The sequence below is a fragment of the Lampetra planeri genome, chromosome 26, assembly GCF_965212315.1.
Source record: "Lampetra planeri chromosome 26, kcLamPlan1.2.h2, whole genome shotgun sequence".
Classification (NCBI taxonomy): domain Eukaryota; kingdom Metazoa; phylum Chordata; class Hyperoartia; order Petromyzontiformes; family Petromyzontidae; genus Lampetra; species Lampetra planeri.
In genome coordinates this window covers 8875922-8897532 of record NC_136132.1, presented here as the reverse complement: position 1 = coordinate 8897532, position 21611 = coordinate 8875922, and the positions used below count along the sequence as shown (strand labels likewise).

Below are 21611 nucleotides of genomic sequence, written 5' to 3'. Positions count from 1 at the left end.
GCTTGCGTTGTGGCCGAAACGTCGTGAGAATTGTATTTGATTGTTTTAATTTTATTATTTTATTATTTCCCTTCTACGTGACTTTACCGAAAGAACCAAGAAGATGATTCGTAATTAGTTTTGCTTTCTTTGCGACAAATCAATTGGCATATTTGCCCACGCGATAACTTGATTCGATTGGCTCAGCCGCTGGGCGACTGAGCGTCAGGGTTAACAATCTACACGCCTCAGCAATCTAACCCAAAGCTAATTATGAATCAGGTACAGCATTCTTTTGCTTTCACCCTAGGGTTCCGTTGGATGTGCATCAACACGCAGGGTGGGATTAGACGGGATTAGAAGCAGTTTAACAAGTAAAAATCTTTATTATGGATATTGTATTTCATATTATTATCATCTTATTGTACGTTATCCTAACAGACTTCTGCTGCATTATAACCAGAAAGACCTCCCACCCTCAGAAAAAAAACAATTGTATATAACATGTTAATTGCAATGTAAGAGGATACAGTACAACTTGTGTTTTCACTAACCACCACGTGAGACGATATCACAATACTATCAGTAACTACTTAGGCTAACATCTTCAAGGTATTTGAGAGTACTGTTTCTGACTGGATTCCTTAGCAGCAGTACTCGGATTGTGATCGAGGGTTTAATTACTGCACTGTACATAAAGCGGACTTCAGGTTCTGCTCCTTTTGTACGCAAATGTTAATTTCCTCCATGCGCGCTGCGACTGTGACCAGACGCTTGTGAAATGCCCAAAAAAAACAAGAAAAAATTCTGATAAAAGATTGTCCTTGGAACAACTACTGTACACGCTTCTATCCCGACCGGGCTTAATAACCCCAAGGTGAACGGATTGCGACAGAATCTGGCACGAAGCAAGGTAACGTGAGCGTGCCACGGCACCGCAAGACAAGGTCACGTAACCGCATCCCCGGGGTGGTGGGGGGTGTGAGTGAGAGGTCACGGAGATGCCCAGCTGGAAGGAGAACAGGAGACGGGGCTGGACAAACTTGGCGGACACTCCCACAGCAGACCGAATCGATCGTTCGCGATGGCATTGCTCAATTCGGTCGTGGTGGGAAACGAGAGGCGGGGCCGCTGTAACGCAACAGGACTGTAAAGCGTGAGTTATTGCGAACTGATAAAGGACCTCGCTTGAGCAAAAGGGCAGTACGTTTTCTTCTAGATTTGAAGCTTTCGTGACTGCAAGGATTCATACTCTTAGGTTTTATCGGTAAAGTCACGTAGGTAAAAAATTTAATTTAAATTTTTATAAAAGTAATAATAGAATAAAATAATATAATATAATAAAATTTTATTATATTATTACTTTTATTAATTTTAAATTTTATTTTTTACCAATTTTATTATATTATTACTTTTATAAATTGTTAATCTAAATTTTTTACCTACGTGACTTTACCGAAAAAACCTAAGAGTACAGGACGTTTCCTGCCCATACAACAACAAAAAAAACACACGGACCACTTGCCCAAAAACCGCAAGTACAGTGAGTGCTTGCTGGCCGACAGCTTTGGAGGCCGTGTCGCACCTGGAGCGTGCAGGTTCGCGGAGTTTACACGAACAGCAAAGCGGCAGCAGCAGAGGCGCTGCTTGCATCGCGGTCCGCATGAAGTCACGCAACTCTGCCAACCCGCTTCGCGTGCCAAGCTCAGATGCTCACACTGATAAGAGGGAGGAGGGGGGCGGTGCAATCACCCTCCCCAACCCCCACCCCTCACCCTGAAAACACCGAAAACTTGTATTGAATTGTTTTTTCGCAGAGAAAACACGTTCAATGTTTTTTTTGTTATTTACTATCAGCACACGCATCCCATCCGACGTGACCGTCTGTCCGCCTCTCCGGGACGTGACGTCCAGCCGGCAAAACTTTCTTTTTTTCTAATTTCAGCGTGAGCACGATGTGTTGACATTTCGCGACCACCATCACCTCCCTCCCCCCACGGTAAGTGGAGAGCTCCGTCGCAGAGGTCACGGGCGGCGTGAACCTGGTGGGGAAGGAAGTTCCACTGCCACGGATTTACGACTCAGCCCGAGGAGTTTCCCCACGCAGCAGCAGCAGCCTCCTTCCTCCTCCTCCTACCCCCGGCCAGATCCGGTCCGTTCCAGCACCGGCGACGGCTCTCACCTGCACGCCGCCACGATCACCACCGCCCTGTACAACAAACGCTGCCTGCAGCGACTTTGCGAAGAACGACTCACCACCGCCACCCAAGCCTCGCAAGAAGCGGCGGGTCCGCTGATCGCATTGGTCGCAGAAGCGAGTGCCAGTCGCCTATAACATCGCCGCTATAGGCACCGCCTCGCAGCGTTGGACTTTCGACCGCGCGATTCACGGAGGAGGAGGAGGAAGAGGAGGAGGCACCGCTGCCGGGTCTCGAGAGCGAGGGAGGCGAGCGGGCGCCTGTGAAGGTGACTCCACAACAGACAAGCCCATCGGCTGTGCCCTGTGTAAGGACCATCTTCTTCTTCTTCCACTGCTCTCCCGTGTGGCTGTCTTCGTTGGTCTCTCCGTGGCAGGAGTCCCCCCCGTTGTGTTATATCGCCGCCTTGGTCTTGCGTGGCCGTGTTCGTCGTCTCTGTGCGAGATGTGTCCCAGTGCTTTGCCATCGTAGCCTTGTTCGTCGATGTGTAAAGGAATTTCCATTGCGTGTCATAGCCGTGTTTAGTCTCTCTCTCTGTGGAGTTTTTTCCCCCACTGCGTTTAAGTAGCCGTGGTTGGACTCGGTGTAAAGGCGTTGTTCCCATTGTGTGTTGAGTCGCCGTGTTAGTCGCTGTGTAAAGGCGTCAACCGCAGAGGTTTCGCCCTTCTCCTCCATCGATCGCGCGTTCCCTCTCGCAGTTCGTGTCCCAGGGGTGGACTTTACAGCTCCCCCACCCCCTCCGAGGTGAGCGGTGGCAGCTGTACTTTGTACGGCGTTCGGTGAGGAGTGTTTCCGTGAGCGTGTGGCGTGTGTGAGTTGTAGGGAGCGGTGGCGCAGTGGTTAGCGCACCGCGCTACGAACCCGGCCCGACCGACCGAGTTCGATTTCCACTCGCGGCCACCAACATCGCTGATGAACATCTGAACCGCGGTTCCTGGTTCTCCCCCCTTAGGTCTACTCCTGGTGCAGTGTGTAAGACATTAAGATTGGTGAAACAAAGGTGGTCCTGGCAAACCACCTCCTCGTGTGCCGTGCCGGCCTTAATAGGTGCTACTCGCAACAGCACTTGCCCCAACGGCCCATTAAAGGCTACGACGGGAGACCTTTGTCTTTGTGTGCAGGTATGTTGAAATTCTTTCGCACCGTAACGTAGCCACAACCGTGCCAATCGGTGGTAAGAGTTTTTCCAGACGGTCGTCATTTACACAGCTGCGCGTGCCAGTTCAGTTGCTACTAGATTGGGGGGGGGAGTGAGGGGCTTGCATCACGCAGATTCGAGTGTCTTCACCCCCAACACTGTAAGTAAGCGCCACGTTTCTCCAGCCCGCGTTGCCCAACAGGCTTGCGCGCTCGCGTCTGCGCTCCGAGCGAGTCGTGGTGGCGCGCGTGGGTCGAGTGGAGAGGGTCGCGCTTTGCTCTCGACAGCTCCGTGTGACCGTCACCCGAGCGCCCGCTCAACGTCGTGGAACAAGCAAAGATGGGGTTGGCCCAGGGTCGTAGAGAGGAGACGCGCGGGGAGGCACGAGGCCACCGGAGGATGTCGAGTTGCAGGTTTATTTGTATGACCAGCCGACAAGCAGAGGGGGGTGGGGGGGGAGTCTTCGTTTAGTGAAGAGTGACCCGGGTTGTCGCCAAAATGTCAAAAGCAGAACAAAGTGAATACATAAATGAATGATAAGAAACAAATGTAAATTGGAGGAAAATAATTTGGCTGTCGCCTGATGAAGCTAGTTGTAATTACTGGCGAAACGTCGTACTCCGATTGTAAATGTGGCTTGGCTCTCCAACACACCGGTGTGCTGTACTAGTATACTACACTATACACTACACTATACACTACTATACACTACACTATACACTACACTATACACTACTATACACTACACTATACACTACACTATACACTACACTATACACTAGTGCTGTACTAGTATACTACACTATACACTACACTATACACTAGTGCTGTACTAGTGATGAATTGGCCACGTTCTGTTTACGTGACAACCCTTACTAGTTGGCTGTGTCAACTAGAACTTGTCACGAGATATGTAAAATAGTGCACACGGGAATCGATGTTCAATTATTATTTTCTCTGTAACTTAAGCAGGCTCGGGTAGGTTATTTTTAGGCTGGTCCATAATTCACGAGAAAATTAAGTCATGGAAACATTAAACGGATATGGGGCGACTGTTGTGTAAGCAGAGACGTGGGGGGGGGGGAGATACACGGAGACATGGCAGGGCCTTAAAACAGTGTTTTTCACTCATTTTCATAATAATAGATAATCAAATTTCGATTTAAAGCTTTCGTGATTGCAGGGATTCATATTCTTGATTCTTTCGGTAAAGTCACGTAGAAGGGAAGTAATAAAATAATAAAAATAAAACATAATAAAATAATTCTCACGACGTTTCGGCCACAACGCAAGCAGCCGTCCTCAGGTGAAGAATGAAACACCACCAAGCTTGGAGCGTATATTTAAGCTGGGTTGGAGGGGGGGGGATGGGAAGAAGAGCGCCTTGACAAAAGAATGTGCATATCAAGAGGAATTTAGCATATTTATGGGAAATGCGTATTTCCCATAAATAAATATACGCTCCAAGCTTGGTGGTGTTTCATTCTTCACCTGAGGACGGCTGCTTGCGTTGTGGCCGAAACGTCGTGATAATTATTTTATTATGTTTTATTTTTTATTATTTTATTCCTTCCTTTCTACGTGACTTTACCGAAAGAATCAAGAAAATAGATAATCAGTATGAGGACCGCCCACACATTTGAAACCATTGTTGGGTTTGACAGCACGATAGGGGGTGTTGTCACGTGTTGTCACGTGTTGTGTATTGTTGGGAGCCGCACTAAAGGCCACCTGGGGCCACCAGTGTCCCGCAGGCCTCGCAATGAAGAACGCTGCCCTAGAGACACACGGACAAGCGTGTGAACTGTAATGGACCTTGACTACACCGCTTTGTGCCACCCAAGCCCGCCCGGCTCTTGCCCTGCATACAAACCTGGAACATCTCACCTGGTCACCAGCCTAGCGGCACGTTCGCGTCGCACGCCCGTGACGTCCCCGTGGGGGTGGTCGTCGCGTTTCATTCCATTCTGTCATCGTTTTGTAAGCTACGTCAAGCACCTTGAGTGATGGTGCGCTTTCTAAATATAACGTCAGATTAGGGAGAGACCTGTTAACGCTGTGTTCTTGCATGCGTCGAGCCGTGCGACTGACCACCCCCCCCCCCTCTGTGCTAACGGACACTCCTCCCCCTCCCCAAGCCCCGTGCAGCGCGATCCCCGCCACCGCCACCACCATGGAGAAGCCCCTTCACTTCATCCGCAGCGACGCGGACGGCAAATTCGTGGTGGACGAGTCGGTGGCCACGCAGCTCGCCCTGCTGCCCGAGGGCCCCGCGGAGGTGGTGGCCATCATCGGCAGCAGCCGCACGGGCAAGTCCTACCTGCTGTCGCGCTTCTTCGGCTGGGGCAAGGGCGGCTTCGAGACGGGCGCGAGCACGCGTCCCGTGACGCGCGGCGTGTGGTTGTGGAGCCGCGAGCACCCCCTTCGGCCCGATGCGCGCCTCGTGCTGCTCGACACGGAGGGCCTGGATGAGCCCAGCACGGCCGAGGGCCGCGACTATGACTACAAGCTGTTTTCGCTCACCGTGCTGCTCGCCAGCTGCGTGCTCTACAACACCGTGGGCAAGATCCAGCGCAGCGACATCGACGCCCTGCGGTGCTGCTCCCACCACTCGCCACGCGCGTTCACGCACGCACGTGTGCACGTGCACACGCGCACGCACGCGTGCACGTGTACACGTACACGCGCTGTCTTACCCTCTCGTCGTGTCCTCCACCCTCCGGAGAGTGGTCGCCCTCTCTCGGTGTTCGGAGACCTTGCCGCTTCTATCTCTCGCACACTGCACCCGGCTCCAGCTTCTCGCGCGGACGGGGGGCCAGTGGCGCTATTGTGTGCGGGGCCACCGTAATGGTGATCTCGCGCTCGCGACGGAGAATGACTGAGGTGGTACCGACGGGACACTCGGTGGTGCAGGGCCCACGCCAGCCAGCACCCTAGCGCCGGCCCTGCTGCTGCACCACATTCACACTTTTTTTTATGCAATAGGCCAAACAAGGCAAGCCATTACAAGGGCGCTGTGATATGTGTCGGTGGTCATAAATTCGACTTTTCTTTTTCAAAGGCGTTTCCCATGTGGCGACTGCCAAGCTATTTCCAAATTTGGTGTAAAATTGTGGAGTAATTTGAGGTTTCTTGGCAGCTGCCTCAGGCCCTGATCCACAGGATAACAATGAAAGGAAGTGCACAATGCCAGTCAACTTGAATTGATAACTCTGGTTGTTGATACAAATATTTGTCAGCGATATAAAGATAGTCTCTCACGTCGCCAATGGTTATTACGAGGTCTTCCTGTTATTTATTTGTCTAACACGTACAAGCGTGTTTTGACAGTCTTGTGATTTATAGTGGAAAATATAACTACGGTATTTCGTCTCCGTTATCTTAGATAACCGAGGAGATTGGGATTCCTCGTTTCTCGCATCCACAACAGCCGAGTTGCGTAAGGGCGGCGCGGGTCTGAAGAGTTCCACTGTGTAGCCCACGTGACTTTGCCAACGGCAGGAATGCTGAGAGGGCATTGGTTGCCCTGAAGCATGTCCCGCTACCCATTCCAACGAGGGCTTCTCACGGTGCGTGTTTTTTATTCCGTGATCTAGTGATACATATTTATTAGTTGGCATCGCTCGCAGTGAAGCAAATGTTTTTACTTCTTTGTATTTTACCAGGTAAAGCCCCCCGAGATATTGGCTCTTTTTCAGAAGCGGTTGTTAACGAAGTGGCTTATGTGGAAATGTGTAGCAGCTAAATACTCTAAACGCACGTTGATTATAAATGTTGAGGGAACAACCGGAGGACGAGGACACAAATTCACGTGACCGTACGGGGAGGGAGACATGCAAACTCCAAATGTACTCCAGGCTTGTCCCACACATGATGGTGTGAGCTCCGCTCTCTGTGGGTCTGTGGCGGTTTGGAGCAGAATTGGCGTGTGTGGTACGCGCTGGCGCGGTTTGCCCATGCCCGCAGCAGCAGCAGCTGTGGGAACACACGCCGTGGGCAGCAGCAATCTGACGCAAGTGGGGAACCTGCCTGCACCGTCGTGCTTGCGACAGTGTCGAGCGTATTTAATCCGGCCAACTCGTGCTCGCTCGTTAATCTCAAGTTGTCTCTCGGTGAGGGAATGGGTATTTGAATGGGTGATTTCCAGGATTCTACTCCCCACCACCATCGTCACCCCCAACTATGAGTTATTAATTAACCGTATAATTGCTTATTAACTTCTCTACATTTCGTGTGCCAAGAAGTACCATTCCGATTGTAAAAAAAAAACGAACCCCACGGGGCAAATAGAATGTATTCGCTGTGGGTCCTTGCACTGTGATAGGAACTGTGGGGCCAGTTTGACGTTGGTGTCCGAGGAAGCGCTGCTATATGCCTGTCGACACCTCGCAACAAAGCGACGGCAGATTTGGCATTCGCAGCCCAAGTGAACGAACGGTCCAGGAGCTCAAAGTGCACCGTGGGGTGTTTGTGTCTGTCACGACGCAGACAATGGAGGGCGGGCGTGCCCCTGGGCTCGCTCCCACCGCCCCCCCTGCGTCGCCCACCAGCCGGAGCCGAGGCTCCCCGCGAGAAGTTTTGCGGCTGAATGTTCACGCGCCTTGAGTGTGGGCTCAATTTCAATACATCTACGAGTCGGTTCTGACTCTCGAGACGAGAGGGAGTTTCATTTGCTAGAGTCACCTGGGGCAGAAGGCGAGGCGGTTTACTTATTACAGTACAGTCCCGGTTGAGTAATTTGGTGGTGTAGTTATTTTTCGTATATGGCAAATTTGAACTCTGAGGATGGCACACAATTGCCTAGGCTTGCGTATGACGTCAGGGGATTTCTAGCGTCACTGTGAACCAAACGGTGCGTTGTGTTTGTGTGGTTAGTAAACCAGTGGCGTTAACCGGATTGAAACCGTGAACCCCTGCAGCAAGTGGCAAACGCGCCACTGCTGTGCCGCATCACTGCCACGACACAATGGGCCAAACCTAAATCAACAGTTGGGCTGTGCTTTGGATCTATAATTCCCAGCCCCCATTGTTATTTGGTTAACGTCGAGGTTTGTCTAGTGGGAGTGGAGTTGTTCGGCGGGTACGGCTGTGGGGGGTCGATGAATGTGAGAGGGAGGAAGAGTGGAGCGGCGAGCGTAATGGGGAGGGCCCAAAAATCGCCGTCCATTAAAACTCCACGCAGAAGGGGCGTGAAATCCCTCCGTACGCGGTACGTGCGCCACGGATTGTTTTCCGTCTTTGATTTGAGATAGTTGAAGGGGGAGACCTCGCGTGACGTTGTGACGTTGTTCAATCACGTCACCCTAAGCCACGCTCCGGGGTCGGGGCTTGATGCTGCCTCTGGAGCAGCTGGGTTCCCAGCGCCGTCCTGGCACCATGACAATACTTTTGTTGAAGGGTGTTGCATAGCGGCACTGCTGGCTTGGGCGTAGGCTACACGCAGCGGTGGTCGGCGTGTCTGCAAGTGGGGTTGGTGGGTCATGCAGAGCAACAGGGTGCAATGCAGGAAGTCAAGTTCCGGCGTTTGTGTGAAGGTTGACCGTTATCTCCACACATATGCAGTGGACGCTAAGAGATCCTGCGACATCATTCGAAATGAGGAGACAAACTTTGTGCTGGCGTCGTGGTCCAAATCTGCCGAATTCTAAAGATTACCGGCGAGTTACTCGGTTGGGATCTCACACGCTGCTGCTGCTGCTGCTGCCACCACCACAGAAGCAGTAACGTCGGCCCCTGCTGATGTGAAACTCCTGCAGGCTGCGTCCGTGCCGCCTTAGCACCTTGGTGACGGTCTTGCGCGGTGGGAATGGCGCAGGGCACCAAATGGACTGGCTTGTTATTATTATAATCGTCGCCGTTGCCGCCGCTGCTGCTGTTGTGGCTCTCCGTGCCGCCATGCTGTGTTCAGCATCGTGCTCAAGCTCTCCGAGTACATCCGCCTGAAGCCGGCACCAGGGACGCACAGTGGTACCGGCCATGGTGAGGATCTGGCCGGATCCCTTTGCTGGGTGATGCGAGACTTCCACCTGGCGCTGGACTCCACGCCCGACAAGTACATGGAGGAGGCGTTCAGCCGCTTCGAGTCGTCCTCCGAAGGGAAGCTCGTGGACTCGCTGCGCAAATACTTCCCTGTGCGGCGCTGCTTCCCGCTCAGCACGCCGCTGGCAAACGCCGCGCAGCTCGGGTGCGTTGGCACGCTCGTACACACGCTCGCACACGCACGCTCACGCACTCGCGCATGCACGCTCGTACACACGCTCGCATGCACGTTCACGCACTCACATGGACGTTTGCTGGACGACTCTAACTGGCGTGTGATTGGTGCAGAGAGCTGGACAACATGTCTCCGAGCGAGCTGAACGAGGACTTCAGGAGGCAGGCGGAGGACATGATCAGCACCGTGCTCACGTCCGTGGTGTCGCCCAAACGTATCATGAGCGACGACGGCTCGATCCGCACGCTCGACCCGCTGCGTGAGTCGCCCACCTAACTTGCCCCCCCCACCGGCTTTGCTCCTCCATTGCTTGTTCATTATAATAGTGTGAGAGCCTGTGGTGCCACAAAAAGTGAAGTACATGTGAGAGTAAGCTGTCTATTTTAGTCTGACAGTGACATAAACGCATGCAAATCGAAAAAGAGAGTGCAAAGATGTGGGGGAAAGAGGCGCTAGAAAAATGTTGGTGCAGGTGCAAGTAAGTGCTGTACTTTGGGTTAATACTAGGACATGAAGAGGGGGGAGTGAAGGGAGGGAACCGAGATGTAGATGATCAACAAGGGTATTCCACAAACGTGGAGCAGCAACGCGGAATACGTTTTACCAAACAAAGTTTGAAGAAATTGAATATTTAGTAGGAATAAGGAGGCACTTCTGAGGCTACGGGAGGGAGTACTTGGAACTCAGTGGTCCTGTAGGTAATTGGCAGGTTTGTTTTAAGAGGGCCTTTAGGATGGGGAAGGCCCAGTGATCGTCTCTATGGATATCCAGGGGGGACAGATTTGAGTGAATGTGCAGGTTGCATGAAGAGTTCGATAGGTGACATCAAGGGTCGAATGGAGAGTGGAGTGCTATCGTGGAACGAGATGTTTTAAGGTCGATTCAGAAGCTAGGCGCTAGATGGTGTCACAAAACCAAAATATAATGAAATGTGAGCAGGTATGGTGGCTTTAACAAAGGCAGAGCTTGGGCAATGTTCGAGCAATCTCCATAGCAACCAAGTTGAATCGCCACTACCCTCACGGTCAACACCTCTATTATCAGTCCTTGCATTACTGCAGTTAACCACTGTAACAGACAGACTTGGAACTTGTGCCCACTCTGTGGAGAGAAACTGGCACTCTCAATCCGACCTCTGCTGCTGCTTCTCCTGCTGCATCATTCCCAGAAGCTAGTGCAGCATTTCCACACTGCAATCTTGTTGGAGGGCAGCTGCAGGCCCACCAAGGGCAGTGGCGATCGAGGTCACCACTCAGACGGGCGGTGGAGAAAACCTCATCTCTGTTGGTGGCTGAGCTCCAGTGGCAGCTGCCCAGCGTAAAAAAAAACTATATAATTTTCAGACGTACTGTACTGAGTGTGATTGCGATCTCGCTTGTCCACACAGGAGAGCCTCTCCGAGCCTCCAGAGCTCTCGTCCATGGCAACGCGCGACCTTCTCCCTTCCCCTCTGCCCCGCACAGAGTTCGTGACGGTGGCCCAGCACTACGTGGCGGCGCTCAATGCGGGCGACCAGCCATGCGTGCAGGACGCCTACCTGGCGCTGCTCGAGTGGGACGCGCGCCGCGCCTCCGCCGAGGCCCTCCAGGCCCGCCGCGCCGAGCTGGAGGCCCGGCTGGGGGGCGCGGACCCTCCGCACGGCGCCGCCGTGCTCACGCGGGCCCTGGCTGCGGCCCACGGCGCCGGCGTGTCGGCGTTCGTGATGCGGCTCGCCGAGCTGGGCCTGCACAACGAGACGCCCGGCTTCCTCCCCGGCTTCCTGGTCTGCTCGCCCTCCCGCCCGCCGCTCTCGTTCATTATCTCCGTTACCTTGGCTACAGTCTGAATTTGTTTAATTTACCAATTAGTGAGTGGGGAATTAATTCCATTTAAAGTGTGCGTAAAGATGTTGGCTTTTATTCACCGTAAACGGTGGCAGACGCATCGTACCCTTGCACAACGGCACAGCAGAAGGATGGCGAGCTATTACGATGTTGTTTTTGTTCTCCGGGGGTGTTAAAGACTGGGAATGTATCAACGAATGATGGTGCAATAATGGCGACAATTGCATGAGCCGTGGAAACATTTTACAAATGAGCGGGGCAGCTGCCATAGCACCGAGTGGCTGCATACGATGAGAACGGAGCCAGGTGACGCTGCGGCCCCAGTCACCGTGGCGCGTGCGAAGCAATGGACGCGGTTGTAGGGATGAGTGCCAGAGGGGAGGGGACCCAGCTGGCTGTTGCCAAAGGAGGGGAGGAACGTCGCGAGCTAGCCTCGGGCAGGGAGCCTGCAGCACGGGCGGATGGGGGAGGGAATTTCACACCAAACTACGGGGGGCAGCACAGAGGGAGCGACCTTCTACTCGGCAGGGGTTGCTGAAGGGCAGAGGTCGCAAACGGGTTTTGATTCCTTACCCGTATCCATACCCGGCCGCACCAGGGTCGCAAACGGGTACCCGTACCCGGCCGTACCCGTACCCTACTCGTACCCGGCCGGGTACGGGTACGGGTATCGGGTACCTGATTGCGACCTCTGCGATGAAGCCATGTTGCAGGCGCGGGTAGGTTGATTCTAGGAACTTGAATTGTGAGAAGAGACGAGACGTTGGGAAATGAGTGACAAACAGTTACTCACCAGTGACTCACGGTCTACTCGTACCCGTACCCGGCTGCACCAGGGTCGCAAACGGGTACCCGTACCCGGTCGGGTACGGTTGGCCGGGTATCGGGTAGGGTACGGGTATCGGGTACCCGGTTGCGACCTCTGCTGAAGGGTATCGTGGGAAGGCCTTGTGTGCTGGAGCGGAGAGCGCGTGGAGTGGGGTGGAGCAAGATGAGAGGTAGGGTGGGCCGAGCGAGTCCACAGACGGCCTTGTCACTGCGGCGGAGGATCTTGCTGTTGATTTGGGGATGGGGATCGGCAGCAAGGGGAGTGAATCGTTGGCATGGAGCCGCAGCGCCCTGTAAACCGGATGATGATAACGACTCCAGCAAATTCAACACTTGACACTACAAACACAGCGCGGGCACGCAGTCACCCGCAGTCACCCGCAGGCACACGGCCACGCTATGGTGGCACGGAGGAATTACATCACCACTGGGGAAACGAGAATATTCCACGATCAGCGTGCTACTTCTTGCGCACTCACCTCCAACCCCCCCTCCCCCCCCCCCCCCACAGAGCGAGCTGACCGCAGAGCAGGAGGAGGACTGGAAGCACAACGAGAAGCTGTCGCGGGAGCGCAGCGCTGCGGCCCTGAAGGAGATGGCGCGCACCGCCCTGGGGGACGAGGGAGCCTTCATGGTGCCCGGCGGGCACCTGCAGCTGGCGCTGGCGACGCTGCGGCTCGTGCACGAGTTCAGCGAGAGGACAGGTCCGTGCCGGCGCGAGCCTCGAATCTGTGCCCCGACGAGAGAGCCCGAGGAACCTGTGCGCGCGGCCGCAGAACAAACCCGAGTTGACGACACGCGGAGGTGGAAAACAAGGAGTGGGGGGGGGAGGCAGAGGAGGAGGGCGTAAGAATGCAGGGGCTTGATTTCTAGTACAGCTCTCATCGTCATGACGATGACGAGAACTACTTCGTTAACTCGCATTCATGCATTGCAAAACAAAAATACATGCAGGGTAGATTACATTACGTGTGCAGTCAAATGGCAATCCTCTTGGCAATAGTGATGAGGGCCCAGCCAGAAGCGGAGCCAATTTTCTGAACGACGCGACGGCCGCAGAGGCATCCTGGCGGCACTTTAGCAGCGATGCCCTTGAGCTGCGTGTTTGGGGAGCGGTTCAAGCGGCCCGGTCCGTCCTTGTGCCAAAAACCAACATTACATTGCTCCTTCTCTATTCTGGCCCTGGTATGCACGTATGTTGAACTTCTTTCGCACCGTACGTAGCTAACCGTGCCAATTGGCGGTGCGGGCTCTTGGCGAGTGCTGTCGGATTCCAGCATCAAGAATGTTCCTTGTGGCTCGAGCTGCAGGACGCTGAGCTGGTCCAGCGGTTCGAGCCTGGCAGGCCACCCTGGTTAATACCGCGGGTGTATTGACCGTAACATGCTACGCGCACCGCCTGCTTCACAGTGGACGTTAAAGCTCCCGTAATGTCATTCGAAAAGAGTTCAACTGTAGTGCGCTCTCATTGGCCAACCTCGTGCTTCTTGTGCGGACAGACCTGGGGCCGTGCACAGCCGAGGCCCTGGCGGAGTTCCGGGAGTCGCGCTGCGCCCCGCTGGAAGCGGCGGTGTCGCGCTCCGACGCCGAGATGACGCAGATGGAGAAGGAGCGCGCCGAGCGCCGGGTCGCCGAGGAGAAGGAGAAGATTCGCGAGCAGACGCGGGAGGAAACCAAACAGAAGTACAAGGTGCGGCCGTGTCTTGCGGGCGCGCGTCATCCCGCGTGGCTCCACGTCCCGGACAGCTGCACGCTTTGCTCTTGGGAGATTCGTTCACTGAAGACACGGGGTGGGGAACTTTTTTCTGCCAAGGACCATTTGGATATTTATAACGTAATTCGCGGGCCATACAAAATTATCAACTTAAAAATTAGCCCGTTATATTTGGTCAAACATTTAATTAACTCGCCCCTAATGTGATGGCTGTAACTGCTTCTCTTTGGCGAGGCGTGTGATGTTAGCTGCTATTGATGTTGCTGCTACTCGCAACTGCTTTTCCAGGTTTGCTCCTAGATTTATTGAATTTCGAGTCCCACCTGCGGTTGCCTTGGCAGGGCCAGACCAAATCATTTCGCGGGCCTCATACGGCCCGCGGGCCGGACGTTCCCCCACCCCTGACTTAAGGGAAGGAAGATGATTAAAAGAGTTTTACGATCCGCCGGTCATCATGTGGTAATAACATCACCACCACGTGGGTGCGTTAACGGGTGCAAGTGATGTCGCGATGACATCACGAGAGCGCGATGATGAGGATCTTGAGCGTAGACCCGGAGATTTTCTCATCAGTAGCGGCTGCTGGATCTGGCAGAGGATAAGTGATGGCAAGAGGTGGTAGCATTCATGGTGGTGATGACCTCTTGACCTCGGCCAGCGCTTGGCTGCGTGGTTGGTGGCACGCTCGCACGCAGTGCTGCCGCTGCTGCTGCTGCTCAAGGTAACAGAGCCCCTCCTACAATCGATTGTCTTTTTGTTATGATTGGGAATTTAAAACGTTAAGAAAATTAGTACTGGAATCATGAGATGTCTTCAGTGGAAATATGCAAAGTGTAATCTGATTAATTATATATGAACAAAGGAGAAAAACTATGGAATTACCGGTGCCCTCCCTGGGTATTCTGGATGCTGTAACTCATTACCTTGACTCGTTACCTTCCAGTGTTGTGCATGGACCTGTGTGTGCCTGTGTACTGATGCTTTTCCATCTGTGCCTTGATGGCAACCTACGTTGTTTGTGTCGTTGACAGCAACAAATAAAAGAAAATGAAGAGAAACACCTGGAGGCCGTTACTAAATACAAGGTGAGTTCCAATATGCAATACGGCCAAACGCTCAGCTCTTCCGAGCTGGTGGTCTAGACAAGGATGAGAGCATTGTAAATGTACATGTGGTGGTCGCGTGATGTGGAAGCAAGGTATATGGATGGGAGTCGTGCTTCCTGCTGTTTGTGAGAAGCACATCTCTGTGTGTTAGAGCTGGCCGACCTGTTAACGGTCATGCATCGAACACGCGTGTCTGCCCGTGGGGTTCGCGTCGACTCGTTGCAACGCGTGGTTAGGTGTGGGCACGTGGTGGCGGGGCCTCGGCCCTCGATTAGCCACCTCCCGCTCTCCGAGTCTCCGCTGGGCAGAATTGGAAACCGGACATGTGTTGGCGGGTTAATTATCACGGCTGTTGCACCGCGATGATCCCCAACAGAGACGAAAACCCCCTTACACGGCGTGAGTTACTTGCACGACGGTGTTGGGTTTCCTGCCTGCTGCATCCAGACTCAGCATCCAGCAGTGGATTGGCAAAGGGCTGTATTTTTGCCCCTCTTGCCTCTGCGAAGGGGCAACAACCCCGGCTGTCGGGCGCCTTGTGGACTTGCGTGCGCTGCCGAGGTCGGTGCCTGGCAGTGGAGTGTCTGTTCCTCGAGTCCTCCACGTGCTGTTTGTGCAGAGGGTGTGAATGGGAATGATCACGGTGCAAAGTGCAAAGCGCAAAGCTTTAAAACGGCTTTACTTTTGCAGTCAACAGGGCAAGCTGCAATTCTCAGCGTAGCTGTCATGGGATGGGGGTTGTTGGCATGTTTGGCAAATGTTTGGGTCCAGACATGCATTGCTAGGGTGGAACAAGTGCATTGCTAGGGTGGAGCAAGTGTGTCCCGATCAGCGCTCCGTTCGCCACTGCTGTGCAGAGTTAGTTTTCAGATGTATCGATGGGCAACCATGTTTGTGTTGTTTCTTAGAGAAGATCCGGAGTAATTTGTTCGGGAAAACCACTATGTCATGGAAAATGTCGGTGAGAAAACTGCTCGATTGGTGGACGTTTCTGCATTTTGACGATTTTTTTTATTGCTGGGTTTTGGCAGGGATTTCCTTTCCACAATAAGGCCCACAGCCGTTTGATAAATACAGTAAACCCCCTTTTCCCACACACGATCAATCGAATTTATAACTTACCTCCAGCGGCAGTTTCAGTTTTAATCGATGGATGTCTGCGTCGTTCCATACATGCGCACGCTGTTGCGTTGGCTTCGGCAAGCCTGTCGCGGTCTGAGTTGTACAACTACGCGGTGTGGTCGTTCAGAGTAAACACGTTCAGAGTAAACACGTGCGTGGTGGCAAGTACGAGCGATGTGCAGTGCGTGGCGAACGCTGACTCCGACGATGTTGACGCACGCGCTGTTTAACGCGATCGTTGCTGCTGCCTCCGTTGCAACCAGATGGAGGCGCAGCAGGTGTGCGGCGAGATGGAGAAGCTCAAGGAAGAGAAGGAGGTAAACGGCATCCACGGCTCGCGCTCCCACTTGCTCGCGCTCCCACTTGCCCAAGCTCCCACGTCTTGCGCTCCCGCTTACCCGCGCTCCCACTTGCCCGCGCTCCCACGTCTTGCGCTCCCGCTTACCCGCGCTCCCGCTTGCCCGAGCTCCCACGTCTTGCGCTCCCGCTTACCCGCGCTCCCGCTTACCCGCGCTCCCGCTTGCCCGAGCTCCCACGTCTTGCGCTCCCGCTTACCCGCGCTCTCGCTTGCCCGCGCTCCCGCTTGCCCGCGCTCCCGCTTGCCCGAGCTCCCACGTCTTGCGCTCCCATTTGCTCGCGCTCCCGCTTGCCCGAGCTCCCGCTTGCCCGCGCTCCCGCTTGCCCGCGCTCCCACAGCTCGGGCACCTCTCTGTTCTCCCCAATGCTCTGTATGGGTTTCCTCCTGGGTTCTTGGCTTTCCTCCCCACACACACGCACACACACACGCACAATGTAACTTGTATTGTCCAAGCATCCCAATGCTGCAAATTTGACTTGAAAATTACTCTGTAGGGATTGTACGTAGCAGCAGGGGCAGAAGCAGCATCGTCCCCCCCCCCCCCCTCCACTGTGAAAACTTGGCAGGACCCTCCTGAATGAGACAGCCTCGAGGCTCGGTGAAGCCTTCCTGGATAAACAAGAATCGATAAATTTCGATTTAAAGCTTTTGTGACTGCAGGGATTCATCTTCTTGGTTCTTTCGGTAAAGTCACGTGGAAGGGAAATAATAAAATACAAAAAATAAAAATAATAAAATAATTGTCACGACGTTTCGGCCACAACGCAAGCAGCCGTCCTGGATAAACAATGCAAGCAGCCGTCCTCGGCTGCTTGCGTTGTGGCCGAAACGTCGTGACAATTATTTTATTATTATTTTTATTATTATTATTTCTCTTCCACGTGACTTTACTGAAAGAACCAAGAAGAAGAATCGATAAATAACGTAATCTGTAAAAATAATTATATTTCCCCTTTGCATCCAGCACCGCCTCTGCGTTGCGGTGGTTAGCGCGGTGAGCGCTGTGGTGTTCACGGTGTGTGCCGTGTGCCGTGTGCCATGCGCAGCGAGAGCTGGGGGAGGTGAAGGCCCAACACCGGACGGAGTTCGAGCGGCTCGAGGAGACGCACCGCGACACGATCCGCCGCTTCCAGAAGCAGGAGAACACCGCAGCTGCGCCCAGGCAGCAGCGACGCAAGATCCCCCTGATGTGCCTCTCCAAGCAGAGCCAAGATTAACCGCGGCAAGGGTGGCTCGGCAAGGTTTCTGCTCGGACGCCTCGCGAGTGGCTGTGGCTTCCCGAGAGCGGAGGTTCGGCACGTTTGGAGGAGGTGTTCGTGTTACCCAGCGCGTGCGCGTGTGTGATTAGTGCTGTTTAATGACAACCGGTAAGCTGGTAACCATTTTTAAATAATTTGCCGGTGCCATAAGTCAGGAAACTGGTGATCGTTTCCAGTGGAACTGTTGTTAGTCACGAGTGCACCAATTGGCTCATGCTGCCGTACAAACCGCGCGGCGGCCCAAGTTACGTTCACTCTCGTTTCTTAGTTAAACGATAAATGTGTAGCTCTGCAATTGCTCACTCATGCCACTTGCGAAGCGTGCCTTCGACACGCGGCAAACCGATGACTGCGTTTTTACCGTTTTTACCGTTTTTACCGTTCGGGAAAAGAACTCTGAACAGCCCCCTCGTGTATTTACACAGATGACATACTCGGCACACTTCCAACAAATGTCGTAATTCACTTTTCTACATATCTGTTCTGGCTGATATACATACTCGCGGACAAAATGTAATGTTAAACACCTACTTTCCCAATCAATTACTGCAGCAACAACACACATGTATCCGCGTGTGAAGAAAGGGGATGTGAGTGGAGGGAGATCATTGGGAAGCAGTGAACAGCATGGCTGGGAGAATTAATTTTAGCAATGTTGTTTTTGTAAATTGTTGGCTGAACTTGAGCACAGTTACTTTAGCTAATTATGGTTTAGTTCAACCATCTATTTAAATTGAACACGATAAAAAAAAACTGCCAATTTTATTTCAATGTGTGAAAAATATTAATGTCACGTAATTTTTATTGACTCCATGGATGCCTCTGTTTTTATTAAAAAAAACAAATTAACATTTTAGTCGCACACCTATTTCAATTGGCTACGAATGACTTGTGCCCTGACAGGAAACAGATGTTCAGTAGTTTCACCGATGTCCCCAGCGGAGGAACGGTGCCTTTGTGCCTTCTCACCTGCAACAGGAACACGCGTTTAAGTTTGCAACAAACTTGGAGACATTGTACATTGTGCAAAATAATGGGCGTCGTTTGAGAGAGTAGTCACAATAACCAGGAAATACGCCCCACTTGCTTCTGTCTCTCCACATTAAAAGGTATTGTCGGTCTGTTATAATCCTTCAAGGATCTGTCTTACAAGGCCGTGTTTTTTTTTTAGCTCCAACGAACAACATTGTCTCGTTTAATCCAGCGATTTTGTACATGCGTGTGATTTACCCTGTGCAGTTGGGCGTGGAAAATGCGAAAATTAAATGCGGCGTCGTAGTTTATATACGGGGCTTGTTTGTGCCCACCAGGCTATGATTTGGCCACGTTGGTTTGTACCTGGTTCTAACCCAGGAGCTCCCATCCTCATTGAGCCACCAATTAATGATGGTGCTTGGAGCCTCCTAGAATATATAAATCCTGTACATTTCTCTCACGTGGTGATGTTTCAAATAAAATATCGAATTATTTTGAGTTATATTTAACACATCAGGACACAGCAATGTCTTCTGGCATATCATATGAAGCTTTTCAGTCTCATGGTAGTGAACTTACGACAAGAGAAAAATAACACGTTTGTTAAGCTGTGCAAAGTTTAGATCTGGAACGAGTGGCGGAGTGTGGTTGGCATTGGGACCTCACCCAAGGACTGAAACGCCCCCCCCCCGTCCCAATTTGCCGCTGGGGTCGCCCTCTTTCAAGCGTTTGAGATGGGACGCGATGCAAGCCTCATGCGCGTGTGTGAATTGCTGTGAGATGCCCCGGCGTAAAGGAGAAGTGGCTCTATCAAAGGCAAATCGTGAAATCGCTTTTGATGTTTCCTCCCTCGTGCCGTGAGGCTGACTTGTGGAGGAGCCAACGGGGGGGGGGGGGGGGCATCCTTGAGATGATGGGTGGCCCACCGGGTCTGTGGTGCCCAGAGCAGCGGCAATTCCTCGAGCCGCGGAGGCACCAAGGAGCATCCCCTGCAAGGCGACTCTATTAAATTTCGATTCAAAGCTTTCGTGACTGCAGGGATTAATCTTCTTGGTTCTTTCGGTAAAGTCACGTAGAAGGGAAATAATAAAAATAAACCAATAAAAGAATTCTCACGACGTTTCGGCCACAACGCAAGCAGCCGTCCTTAGGTGAAGAACAGGTCTGTCGGAAAGACAGCTGTCTTATTATTTCATTATTTCCCTTCTACGTGACTTTACCGAAAGAACCAAGAAGGCGACTCTATTGTTCTGCTTGAGCGAACGTAGACCATATTTTTGTGTGGGTCAAGGTCTGACAAATGCGACTGCTTGAATGCCATAGGGTTGGTATTGCTTATGTGTTTTATCCGGACGCCGCCTGCGTTGCTTGGCTGAAACAATCGAGAGCCTTAAATTATTAGTTTAAAACGATACTTTATGCCGGGTATGGTACATTTCAGTTTTATATGGAGAATATTGTTTGTTATTTAAAAATTGTAATGTTTCAGTACTTGGGCTACAAATGTTATTGATGTACAGTAGTTGCTTAAAAGATGAAAACATTTCACCCGCAAGGTTGCAATCAAATGTGGTGTCGTCCGTGTGCATACATCTGCTTTGTGGAACTTTAATACTGCTTAGTACAAAAGTGATGGAGAAATGTGTTGTCTGTTTGCCTATTATTAGCTTGCTTTAAAAAAATGTCTCGGGGGGGAAAAATAATTGTTGTGAATGTAATTTGTAATTGCAGTAGTCGTTAAGGTTATGTACACTGCACTTTGCTCATAATTGTAACAAGTTGGTGAATTGTCCATTCACGGTCCACCAACCCGAAATCTGTGGTCCACCAAACCCCATCTCTCCGTGATCCACCAACCCCACATCCAAATTTCACCACGATTCAGCAATCCCCAAATCTTTCCGTGACCCGCCAACCCAAAATTTCGCCGTAATCCACCAACCCCAACTGCTGGGCGAACGAAGGTGGGGGGTGTGGTTAGGTGGGTGTCAATAAACGTGCCCCATTGTTTCAACTGCAGCTCCTGGGGCCTTGATAATGATCACATCGCAAAAACAAATCGTATCCACTCTTACCCCTCTCGGCCTATTCGCTGTGGAAAGGGTCATTGCCCGAAACGTCGTCTACTACATACAGAGTGCTTCAAAAAATGTTAACACTTGTGAGAATTTGCAACAACACCACAATGTGCCTCCGTGCTCTGGAGACCACCTGGAGAAAATTCCAGACACGCGTTGACGATGATGGCGAGCGAGTTGGAGACCCTTTGAAGCTATCAACATAGATTTGTTAGCATGTTACAGCGTATTATCCGTTCTTAAAAACGATAGTCCCATGTGAGTGTCAACATTTTTTTGAAGGCACTTTTATTATTACCATTTATTGAAAATAGTAATAACAATGATGGCTTTTAAGATAATAATAATAAATTGTGCGATCCCGATGGCAACACTTGGGGCGCATTGTGGTTGTCTGTGAGTCCAACGTGGCCGCCATCGGCGTGGAGGGGAACCCGCTCCACGTGTGGACGAGAAAATTAGTCGTCAATGAAAACCCAGAAATATCACGAATCGTCGGTGAGTTTCGTTGCGGCGATTTATTTACGACAACAAGCGAACATTAAAGACGCAACTGTGCCGTGTTGTGGTGTGTGGTTGTTTACACAACGATAAGAAATGTTCCGTCAATGTGCCGACTCCAGCGGAGGGCCGCGTGGAGCCTTGGGGGGTGGGGGGGGGTCGCCAGGGGCAGGCCTTGGGGGGGGGGGTCGCGTGGGCAGGCCTTGGGGGGGTCGCGTGGGCAGGCCTTGGGGGGGGGGGGTCGCCAGGGGCAGGCCTTGGGGGGGGGGGTCGCCAGGGGCAGGCCTTGGGGGGGGGTCGCGTGGGCAGGCCTTGGGG

At 52.4% G+C, this 21611-nt stretch overlaps 1 protein-coding gene across 4 annotated transcripts; it reads left to right on the top strand.

The window, feature by feature from the left end:
* The first annotated feature begins 1959 nt into the window (after positions 1 to 1959).
* LOC144727671 (guanylate-binding protein 5-like) lies at positions 1960 to 21350 on the top strand. Of its 4 annotated transcripts, none has more exons than XM_078606662.1 (10): positions 1960 to 2484; positions 5454 to 5910; positions 9224 to 9499; positions 9643 to 9788; positions 10993 to 11291; positions 12692 to 12884; positions 13680 to 13870; positions 14926 to 14979; positions 16386 to 16439; positions 17527 to 21350. In XM_078606662.1, the coding sequence occupies exons 2-10, from the start codon at positions 5489 to 5491 to the stop codon at positions 17695 to 17697; spliced, it is 1806 nt and encodes a 601-aa protein (XP_078462788.1). In that variant the 5' UTR covers positions 1960 to 2484; positions 5454 to 5488; the 3' UTR covers positions 17698 to 21350. The 4 variants fall into 4 exon arrangements, with proteins under 4 accessions (XP_078462788.1, XP_078462789.1, XP_078462790.1 ...); XM_078606663.1 differs by lacking the exon at positions 1960 to 2484 and adding an exon at positions 3130 to 3298; XM_078606664.1 differs by lacking the exon at positions 1960 to 2484 and adding an exon at positions 3564 to 3728 and having other exon boundaries at positions 5454 to 5624.
* The last annotated feature ends 261 nt before the right edge of the window (positions 21351 to 21611 follow it).